This window comes from Pygoscelis adeliae, unplaced genomic scaffold (genome assembly GCF_000699105.1).
Source record: "Pygoscelis adeliae isolate BGI_AS28 unplaced genomic scaffold, ASM69910v1 Scaffold4, whole genome shotgun sequence".
NCBI classification, from domain to species: domain Eukaryota; kingdom Metazoa; phylum Chordata; class Aves; order Sphenisciformes; family Spheniscidae; genus Pygoscelis; species Pygoscelis adeliae.
Genome location: NW_008824986.1, coordinates 4,995,246 through 5,006,353, shown reverse-complemented (window position 1 = coordinate 5,006,353; position 11,108 = coordinate 4,995,246). Strand labels below are relative to the sequence as shown.

The window sequence follows — 11,108 nt, the reverse complement described above, 5'->3', positions numbered from 1 at the left end:
GAGGATCTCTTCCATGATCTTCCCAGGCACAGAGGCGAGACTGACTGGCCTGCAGTTCCACGGCTCTTCATTTTTTCCCTTTTTAAAGATGGGGGTTATGTTTCCCCTTTTCCAGTCAGTGGGAACTTCACTGGACTGCAATGACTTCTCAAATACCATGGATGGTGGCTTAGCAACTTCATCCACCAGTTCCTTCAGGACCTGTGGATGGATCTCATCTGCCTGATTTTGGCTAATGAACTCAAGGCCAGGCTGTGTAAATCTCCTTAGGAAGAGGAACAAATTCAAAAACCACAGGTCTTGAACAGCAGGTAAAGCTTAGGGATAACACCTGACAATACAAAATCCATGCGGCAAAGAAATGTAGTTCCTTAGGTGAGGTTCTTATTTATGATGGTGGAAACCAAAGCAATGGGGTTTACATTGTTTTCGTTTAGTAATTAATTGAGCTACCAGAGAGTGTGGAAGAGCCTTACTCCCTGGAGTATGAGCTCTAGGCTCTGAGAGTGGCAGCAGTGTGGAGATGTGCCCCAGGGGGCTCCTGGACAGCCCCTTGCTGTCCCCCCTGCTCGTGAAGTTTGCAAGTCAGGGCTGTGGGAGTCCATGGGAACTCCACATGCAAAGGACGGGTGGATCCTGTCTGTCAGATTACCCATGATAGCACTTGCCAGTGACTCACTGAGCAGAGGAAAGCTGGTGCCAACCTCTCCAAACAAATGCTAAATATATTCCAGTACGGGGAAAAAAAAGAAAGAAGAGGGTGGAGAAAAGCAGAATATAGAAGGGCGCTGAGACAGAGTAGGACAGGATGGCAACAAGAGAGAAAAGAAATAACAGAAGAAAACAAGAAATGTTGTTAGAAATATACTGCTTACAGACTGAGACAAAAAAATGTAGTGGAAGGTTATCTTGGGAAAGAACCTTAAACTGCACAACCCAAATGTCAATGCTGAATGGGAAAGTCATGGATTGCAGTGGTGCTACAAAGCAGGCTGCTGCACTGACTTAAAATCAGCAATAACGGCACAGCAGAGACCACCAACAGAAGAGTTCTGGCAAGTGTGTGTTTTAATGCCAACCCTTGGGTCTAAAGCAATCTGCGCACCCTGGCACAGGTGATTTGAAATTCCCATGAATAATTTTGCATGATAAACTGTAGAGATAGAAAGCAGAGAAACTGATAATCAGGCTAAGTCCTAAGGAAATATGAGCTGTGTCTGCAAAGAGACATTGCTCTATTTTTGTCTCTTATCTCTACTCTAGCCTTAGGGTAATTTGGTGCAAGCTGAAGATATAATGTAATCACCATGTATTTATTCCAGGATAGATACAGAGATTTTCAACTGCTGAAATTCTGAGGGATAACGTTACCATACATGCCTTTTTGGTTGGCACAGAAACCTTTTCTTGTGTATCTCTATTTAACACATTTTACATATGCAGACATGCGCTACATACGGCATTCTCCCACACAGTTACTTTAAATAGCTATGATATAGGAAAGTTATTGTCAAACCCTTAAATATATGAGAGATGCGGAATTACATAAAAAAAAAAAAAGTACAGGGATTACCGCAGCAGAAAACAGTACCAGTTACCTTGGTTTTGGAAAGAATAGGGGCACCACGATCCAGCAGCATTTCTACAACCTGTTCATGGCCACTTCTTGCTCCACAGTGGAGAGGGGTCAACCCATCCTGTGGGACACACACATTATAATCGATTAGTTTCAGACAGAGTAAAATCTTGCGCACTTTTATAAAGACCTACCATGTCCTAAGAAACTAACTAATTCCTGCAGGATGCTGCTCTTATGCAATGAACAGCTGAACCTGTTTATTCAAATGGACAGAATACATTTTGGCTCTGATCTTCTAAACATGTAAATAGTCATATCAAATTGGTGCTCATGCAGTGGGCTACTTCCAGGCCCTCACCGTATATGCGGTAAAGTGGTAAATGCACATACAAGAAAGATGAGATTGCACATCAGGTACTTTTTGCTTGCATGCCTTTGAGAAAACTAGGTCTTTCATTTGTCAGTATGCATCAAAGTCAATGGCTAGTCCTTTTGTCTGAGAGAAAAAAAATAAAAATCTTTCCTACATAGTTTGACTTTTTTTTATTACACTGATTTTGACAGGTGCATAGCAGATGAGAAAACCATCTTAATCCCAGGTGATAAAAGTATGTTGGATTAACTTCTGCCTCTTGTTGGGTAGACCATACTTGTGTGACTTCCAGCTGAATGACCGGCCTAGAGTCAAGGCATACTGGCAATACCTCTTTCAGAATAGTTTGCTTAGTAATAGTTATCATGTTAGAAATGCATTCCTTTCTAAGGAATTATCTTTTTAACATTAACAGAGTTATTCCAAACTGATTTGATTATTCTTTGACCTGTACCCTGTTTACAATGCTCACATAACCTGCTGGACACGAGTGCTATGATGAAAGATAGAACATGAGTAACTGAGTAAAAGTCACATGGAGTTTTTCAATGCCATATGACATAGTGCTTGTTACAATTAGTAACGTCACAGTTTCAAGAAAAATAAGGAAGAAAAATTAATGTTTTCGGAATTAGTAAGAGCAAACATTTGATTTGTTTCAAGCAAAACAGATGTGCAGGAGATACTGTCACACAGAAGCAATACTGTATTTTCACTAAATACGTCAGAAGACGAGCCTTTATAAGAAAGGTTGAAACTAACAAAGAAGAAAGATAAATATTTATTAGTTTTCCAAATACAAGTCATAAAAGAAGGGGCCTTTTTCCAGTGTCTTCCAGCACTCTTAAAAACCCGTATGTTGTATGGTCTAAAATATGTATGCCACATCATTTTTATAAAAAGGATTATCCAAAATTCCTTCTCACACATCCTGTGCTTGCTAATTCACGCACATGCACTCCCTCTCTCTCTGTATGGTAGCAAGTACTATTAAGATACCTCCTTAGACATATTTTCCATGCATAATTACAATATTCTCTCTTGATAATTCCTAAACCATCACACTCTACAAGAACATCAGCTTCAGGCTTTCAAAGTGCAGAGGACAGCTTGGGAGAGGGAGGTAGTGATTCAGAGCCTTATACTCTCCTGCTTCTACTTTCTTGCCCTCTCCTAATAAGCCTATGAAAGACAGCAGACAGAAATTGTTGTGATTAACTTTTTCTGCTGTCTCATTCAAAACTTGTATGGTTCTCATTGTGCATGTTCTTCCACTTAAAGTAAGGCATATGTTTTTGATGTAAATGAAGAAAAGGTTTTGGTTCAGACTTAACTTGGTCAGGACTCAGGGAGCCATTTGTTCATGCAAGATGAACACAGTTTGGCCAGCTATGTTCTTACTGGCATCTCTGGAGCTAATGCTATTGTCATTTCTGCTTCTTTCTGTTATTTCAGCCCATGAAGGACAGGGAAGGGCATCTTGTTAAAATGATACTACACAAAATAAAGATGCATTGCTCAAAACATGTAAGTAAAGACAAAGAGAAAAGATATCAAAACCCATGAGGTATGTTTATCAGCTGAGTTGCAAATGTTTTGCTGTAGCTTCACGACAAGTGTTTAGAAAAGGTAATGCATTATTTCCCATACCAGTAGTTTCCACAGGCAAGGGCATGCCAAGTACTGAGCAGAATGTAAACAACTAACATAAAAATATCACCCCCACAAAAAAACATGTACAGGAAGGAAAATGAAAAACAGCAAGGCTAGGTAACTAGGGACCTGTAGGCAGGAGCTGAAGATCATGTACATGAGATTGTTCATTCTTTTTACTTCCTGTAATTATCATATTCTCCAAGCACATCAAAGAAAGATACTGAAGGGCACAAAACTGTAAGTTAGGGAACATTTTCCAGATTTTATGCCCCCCAACTCATTTCACAAATGTATCATGGGTAGTACATACTAAGCTCACAGAGAATGAGACACACACGATCATCTCCATGTGCTAGATTAGACCCTTAAAAACTACTTCAGTGCTCCCCAGAGCACAGTGCCCCAACCCTCTGACGTTGCCCGGGCCTGCCCAGCTTGTGCCTAGGGCTGACAAGGTTCCCGTGGCACAGGAGGCAGCAGGCAGTCATGCTTGGCCAGCTAGAGCTTATTCTAGTCCACACAGCAGTCACCACCACCAGATGCATCACATGGCGTGACACGTTACAATCTAATGTAGGTGCTGGTTGGGACAGCCGGTCTTTAGCTATTGTTAAGATGATGTCAGAACTCCCACTGTAAAGAGCAAATACACTTGAAGACAGCTCATTTAGCTGCAGAGATCTTTTTTTGTATTCTGATCACCTGGCTTGGTTAATTGCTATATGGCACTAAAAGTCGTAAAGAAATGTGCAGAGGCAATCTGAAACACAGATCACAGAAAGATTTTGTTTAAAAAAAGAGAATCTGAGATTAAAAGAGACTGCTCTGAACTCAGCAAGACTTCACTGATTTTGTCAGGAGGTTTCCTAGTTGCTTATTTACTGTTCATATAGACCATACTATGTGAAGCATAAAATATATTACATGTATTAGGAAGCAAACTTGCCTTAATATGATAGTCTGCAACAGCTCAGAAAAAACATTACAAACTATTATGACAATAATCTGCAGATTAAGGACTCTCTAAGTACACACTGACATGATAAATCATATCATCTGTATTATCTATCCCTCCAGAGAACCCGAGAGCAGCTCCAGCAAAGCCAGGAGGACAATAGGAGGAGTTCTGCTTAGGCACAAGTTTCCCATAAGCATTGCACACCAACCTCTGGGGCTGCTGCTCTTTCTTTTGCTTTTATTTCAAACACACACACCCGCACCCCAAATAAATGAGATCTAAGCACTGTTTCTGATCCCTGTTGAGACTTGGATACATGTGTAGCTCCCTGATCTTGTTACACTGGGGTCACAGCTGGCTTGAGGTTAGCAGATGACAGTGCAGGCAGTTGAGCCTCCCTGCTGCAGTGTGTTTCCCTGCCATCGCATGTGTCTCTAAGAGACCCCTGAGCAGCACAGGTAAGCATGAACCAGCCTCCCTGTGCTCCCCAGCTACCCCTTCCCTGTCAATGCCCACCCAGGATTTCCCCCGCACAATGGGATCCTCTGGGCTGTACCCCAAATCCATGGCAGCCTCAGTACCACAACTCTCACATCAGCGAGCATCAGTTTCTAACCCAGTCTATGAGCGATGAAATTAAGCACAACACCCAGTAAAAGCTTTACTGTGATGCAATTATTCAGCAAGAGCTTGTCAGACTTTGAGCCAAATCCCAGAGCCTGTCCACAGCCTTGGCAGGAGTGTGCCAGACACTCCACTCCCCTGAGCCGGAGGTAGAAGGCATGCTTCCCCCAGGGGAGCAATTACTGCTGCCTCCAGGGTTCATCATCCCCACTGCTGCTTAGTGAGTCTCTGTGCATGTGCTTCAGCCTAGCAGGGCTCTGTATCTCACGGTCCCTTCTTGCTCTGTCTCCTGAATTCTTCACTTCATCGGCACTATTGCAAACTGCCCCTTCCGTACAATAGGACAACAAATGAGGTTTGCTCTTCCTACACATGCAAAATGCACTTATAGTGCCAAGTCAGTGTTATTTTTGTAGTTATTTTATATCTTGATACATGTGGCTTTTCTGGAGCAGCTTATGTATGATCTGATGCATCTTAAAAGAGCATATCCCACATGTTTTATTGCAGATAAGAGTGCTGGCCTGTTACTTAGCTGCAAAACCAGTAGAATGAAGATAATAAACACTTATTGTTAATCCAAGCTAAAACATGCTTTCTGCCTGCTTCAGACACAAATTCACTTTGGTATATACAGTATTAGACAGACAAAGCAAATCAAGCCAATTTAATCAACCTCTCTAATTAAACTTCATTTTTTAAAGTCTTTTCTGGAAGACAGAGAAAAAATAATTAGGGCAACGTTCAGTAAACATGTTACATGAGGCATTAATAGGTCTTTCCTTAGAATGTTAGTTAAAAACCTGAACAACAAAAGTTGCCCTGGATGGACAAAAGCAGCACACAGTTCTTGAGGAGTACCCTTAAGAATTCAGTACAAAGCCCCAAGTATCAGCTGCTAGACATCTCACACAAAAAAAGGACAGAGAGAAGATAAAACAGCTAGTTAAAATAAACAATGCAACATAAACATGAACTAAAAGGAAAAAAAAAAGATGGCTGAGCCTCAAAATATTTATAAGATCGTTTTTGGAAATAATCTCATATGCTCACACGTTATCTGAATTCCTAACTACATTTTGCAGGTGTGCAACAATATTATGGTTCTCATCAAATCCTAGTCCTAATGAATATAAATAAATTGGGAGCCCATGGATGACTTTTCCAATAATTTAAACAGGATAAGGACTTAGCCCTTCACGTTAACCTTTTGTGCAGTACTTCAGCACTGCAGTTTCCAGGACCATCTGCCAGCAGCAAACACAAATGCTCGTAGAAATGACTAAGGAAAATAAATAATTACCACAACTTATTTAATTCTCAGGAAAGGCTTTATATGAATTTATCTATAAAATGAGTATGTTTGTGAAAAATAAAAATAGACATTACATGGAGCATATTTCCAGTGCCCCATACAGAGAACGGATAGCAGGAACAGATCACAAAACAACAACTGAATAGCTAAATCTGTCCCATCTAAGAGTCAGAGCAGTGAATCCTGGCCCTGGCAGTGTTTGGTCAACAACACAAAACAGTATCTTCTGCATACTCATTTAAAGGTGAATTACAGACCTGATAAAGGAGAAACAAAGGCCTAGGAATTTCTGCCTCTGAGCAAAAGAAACACGCAATTTTCAAGATTTTTTGTCCTTTCATATGGATACAGAACCTTTGCCATTCACCTTCAGGGAGGTATTTTGTGTTCCATAACCAACATTTGCATTAAATAGTATCATGGTGTCCAAGACAAATACTATTTTAATCAAACAAAAAAATCCGGCTCATCTCTTATCCACAAAAATTCTGCTCATCTCTTTAAAACCTCTTAAAAAAAAAGAGAGGTCTCACATTGATAAATCTGGTAACAGGAGCCTCACTTATTTTCATGCGCAAATCCCATTATCAAGTTGTGTGTGCATTCAGCACCTGCACCTGCCCCTCAAGGAACACCACAAGGCTGGGGCTCTGACTAGGCATCCAGCTGATAGGCATGACTTGATACATGTATCAGAAAAGGCAGTTCTGGCTGCTCTTTGCCTTTCAATACATTCAGTAGTGGTGATGCTGTTGCAAAAAGCTCTGACTCAAGCTTTTGTCATTCTGTATTTTCGTAAGGCCATTCTGTGTCTGGGACATTAAAAAAAGAATGGTGCTTAAAAAAAAGAAATGACTGCAAAGTTGACATACCTCAATTGTTCTGCCTTGGAAAACAACATTGGGTCAGGTAGGAATAACAAGAGAGATTTAGCAGGAACATGTGTTATAACAGCTCACAGCAATTAATCTTTGCTATTGAATATGAGAACTAGGCAGACACTCCTGAAATAACGTCATTTTTTCATCTAGCACCACATTACTCTCAGCCTTCTATTACTTCTCCTATTGATTTGTAAATCCTTCCTGGTCTACTCCAGCGATGCTCTTCCCTTTTCTCAATCATGCAGCTGTCTGCTTGGTTCAGTGAGTCTCCTTGGCAGAGGCACACACCGCCCAGACCACGGGCTGGTAAACCCTTGCCAGGATGAGTCAGTGCCGCCGGGAGCAAAGCTTCCACTTAGTCACTAACTGCCAGAAAATGATGCCTCTGGTAGTGCCAGAGAAGTGCAACAATGAGCGACACATGTACAGCACAAGCAGGAGCAGTTATGCAGATCCCTTCTGATTTATGGAGAGGATGGGTGTTTGGGGAAAGAGGCAGTCTCTGGGGGAAGCCAGAAAAAACAAACCACCACTTCATGAACCACACTCATCCATTGCCTTTTGCCTCACTGGGAAGCTCTGCCAGACTCAGGAGCTGTTAATGCTTCGGCCCTCTTCCTGGATCCTGTTTCCGTCCCAGCCTGTATTTTTAGTTACATAAATGATCCTAATGTCTGACCCTGGAGCCTGCGATACAGAAAATGAAGCAGAACACGAATTTTCGTAACTAAAAGAAAAGAACAAGCTGGACTCCAAATATTTAAAGTAGTGGTCCCCAACATTTTGGCTGCAGTGGGCCATATAAATGCTTGCAGAAAGGAAGCAAATAGTCCCTTGCCACATCCCTTTCTCCCTGCTCTGACCAAATGCACATCTGTCACGTCACCAAAATGTGGCCCTCCCCACCACATGGTAGGCCCACGCCCCTCAGCCTGGCAGCCCCCATGTAGCACGTAAGAGGCTGATATTTTAGTCCAGAAATTATACCCACTGTTCACGTTACCCATGAAAAGTCATCTCTTCCGTATTCCCCAATTAGAAAAACCAGAAACGTTTTATAAAGAAATCATGAGTGACTTCTAAAGGTAAAATGAAAGAAGAACTAAAGAAAAACATGTGGAGAGAGTGAAGAGGTGAGACAATAAATTGACCCGGTTTCTGAATTTGCTACAGAAACAAATACAAATGTGCCTCAACAAGCAGTGCAGGAAATCTCAGAGACTGCTGAAACACTGGAAAACCAAACAGAAACCTGTGGATGCAGTAAATACTGCAGAAAAAAAAGATTCTTACGTTATACCTTTGTTTTGTTTAAATGATTCTGGTGGAAATTATGAAGAAGAATAATTAAAAATAGAAGATGGATAGGTGGTAAGCTAATATTTCAAGAAAATGACAGTTGACAAAAAGTTACAAGCAGAGCTTCTGAAGATTACCTCACGTGCACAGGAGAGTGTTGCAAAGACTGTCATGACAGCCCACAGCAGCACTAGTTCTAGGTTTACTTCCAAACATTTGAATTTTTTCCATCTCTTTTTGCCACTGTGTAAGTAAATAAAATATCCCTAAACTGGTTTGCTTTGGTTTTAACTACAGCACTTAGATATAGCCATACGCACTGAGCTTTTAAGTCACTCAGCAACTCAAGTCAGGTGTCGACCTGATGGAAACCATCACTCTGCCCAGCACATTTGCTGACAAATCCAAGCCAGCAGCTAAGCACCCAGTCAGACAGAGGCCGAGCTGCGTGAGACTCATCAGCAACATCGTGCTCTGTGACACTGCCCTGTGGATAATGAAAGCCAAACACACACTACAGTTCAAAGTTACTCTTTTAGCATTCAAATTCTGAAATATCTGAATTGAATTCTTGTCTTTTAGTATTTTCCTGTACGTTCATCGCTACCCCCAAGTATCTAGAAGCTGCTCCTAAGTAAATGCTCTACAGAGAACATGGAAAATTGTTGGTTCTGAGCTTTGCCATACATGGTGTTTCACACACTGCTTTAAGAGATGTAAATTGTTAGAATCCTACTGCAACCATTTTATAAAAAAGAAATGCAGTGCGGCTGTGGTAGCCTGCCAGGAAGTTGAATGATTTAAGCTGTACAGCAGCTAACAGGTCAGAGGCAAGAATTCCAGAGTCATTCACAGCATTCACATTTAAGCTTACCCTTGTTTTGGCATCGATTTTAGCTCCTCGATCAAGTAGGAGTTTGACCATATTTGCATTTCCTCTCTTCGATGCAACATGTAACGGCGTGATATCATTCTGTGGAAGAAAAAAACATGAAAGTAAATATCCATATCTCTTTCTTTCATGAACTCCATGACCAGTTTGCTCACAGAATGAATTATGCCCAATTTGCTATAGCATAACACATTTTTGTTTCCCCAGGAGAACGAAAGCAAAGGGAAGCTGTGTTTATCCACATATGTGAAATACTGGCCTGATACCTCGACATATATATTATGAAGACAAACATTCAGGTTGTGGTTGGAGTTATAAGAAGATACGATTATGCCTCAGTTCTTGGCTTTTGTATAAGAGTTAAATTTATGCAGTTTTACTGACTAAACCCTAGCAATTTAATTCAGCTCTGGTTGTTTCTGAGCATGTAATGATAAGGATTCATTCCTCACAACTTCATTGGCCTTGTAGGAGCCATGGAAAATAAATTTAAAAAATAACTAAATAAAACCATTACATCTGTAGGTCTAATTCAAAAGCAACAAGATGCCAATGCTATTTATTTCTGAACATTATCAGCAAACTCTGAGCGCCTTGTAAGCACCTTCATTTCAGTTACATCACTAACGCCGTCTACCAAATTTGTTCCTCTAATCGACATACTACCGCGCTTCAAGTGAGAGCAAGAACGCCTCCCGAGGTGGGGCCCGGCAGGCCGGCAGCATGCAGCAGTGCTGCACACGGAGGGCGGTTACATCACCGATGCCTGCCCGCAAAACCAGGCTTTTTTGACAAGATGTAGCTAGGACGTTTCTTCATGCTCTGATGAATCCTTTACCTCGTGGTGTACGAAGGCCACGTCCTGTATGTATTTGACCATATGGAGCCAAGTAAAAATAAAAGGATTTAAATAGAGCATGCAGCTACTGTATGAAGACAAACAGAATTTTAAAGAACATGTTTCTGTGTATTCGGGGGCAGCGCAAACAGCTGGCTGCGTAAAACCAGCTTCCCTGTGACTGAGCAGAAAGCGGTACATTTTTAGTGAGCATGTGTCCTATGGCTGACTGAATCAGAAAGGCACCCATCGCCTTGAATAGCTGGAGAGCGGTACGAGCGTCTTGCCTGGCTAACAGACTGTTTAATAGTGCTTCCTCAAAGCTGCAGGTGAGTGGAGCGATAGAAAACCAGCACTGAAAAAAGATCCCCTCTCAGATGTGACAAGCTGACTCACAGCTTAATAATAATGCCGAGTACCTAATGCAGTATGTTAAATTTTCATTTACACATAAATTCGCTATGAAGCTAACGCACAGCTACTAGAAAGTACTAATCGATATTATCACAGAGGTAAAATACATTTTAGCAAGATGAAATGACAGAGCTTCTTTCTCCAACATTACTGATCATTAGAGCATCAAAGTGACTAATATTCCAGGGTGGCTTCTCATTTCTTTAAAAAACAAAGTAAAACAAAAATGATGCTTAACACATTAAACAAAAAGTATACTATACCTAGTCCTCCCAG

At 41.1% G+C, this 11,108-nt stretch overlaps 1 protein-coding gene across 1 annotated transcript in view; it reads right to left on the bottom strand.

Annotated features, from left to right (window-relative positions):
* Positions 1 to 11,108, bottom strand: part of ANK3 (ankyrin 3, node of Ranvier (ankyrin G)) — a 210,343-nt gene that overhangs the window by 115,948 nt on the left and 83,287 nt on the right. Inside the window, exons 9-10 of the mRNA XM_009325841.1 lie at positions 9,563 to 9,661; positions 1,599 to 1,697 (exon numbers count right to left, since the gene is read on the bottom strand). Of these exons, the coding sequence (XP_009324116.1) occupies positions 1,599 to 1,697; positions 9,563 to 9,661 (198 nt within the window). The remainder of the gene's footprint in view (positions 1 to 1,598; positions 1,698 to 9,562; positions 9,662 to 11,108) is intronic.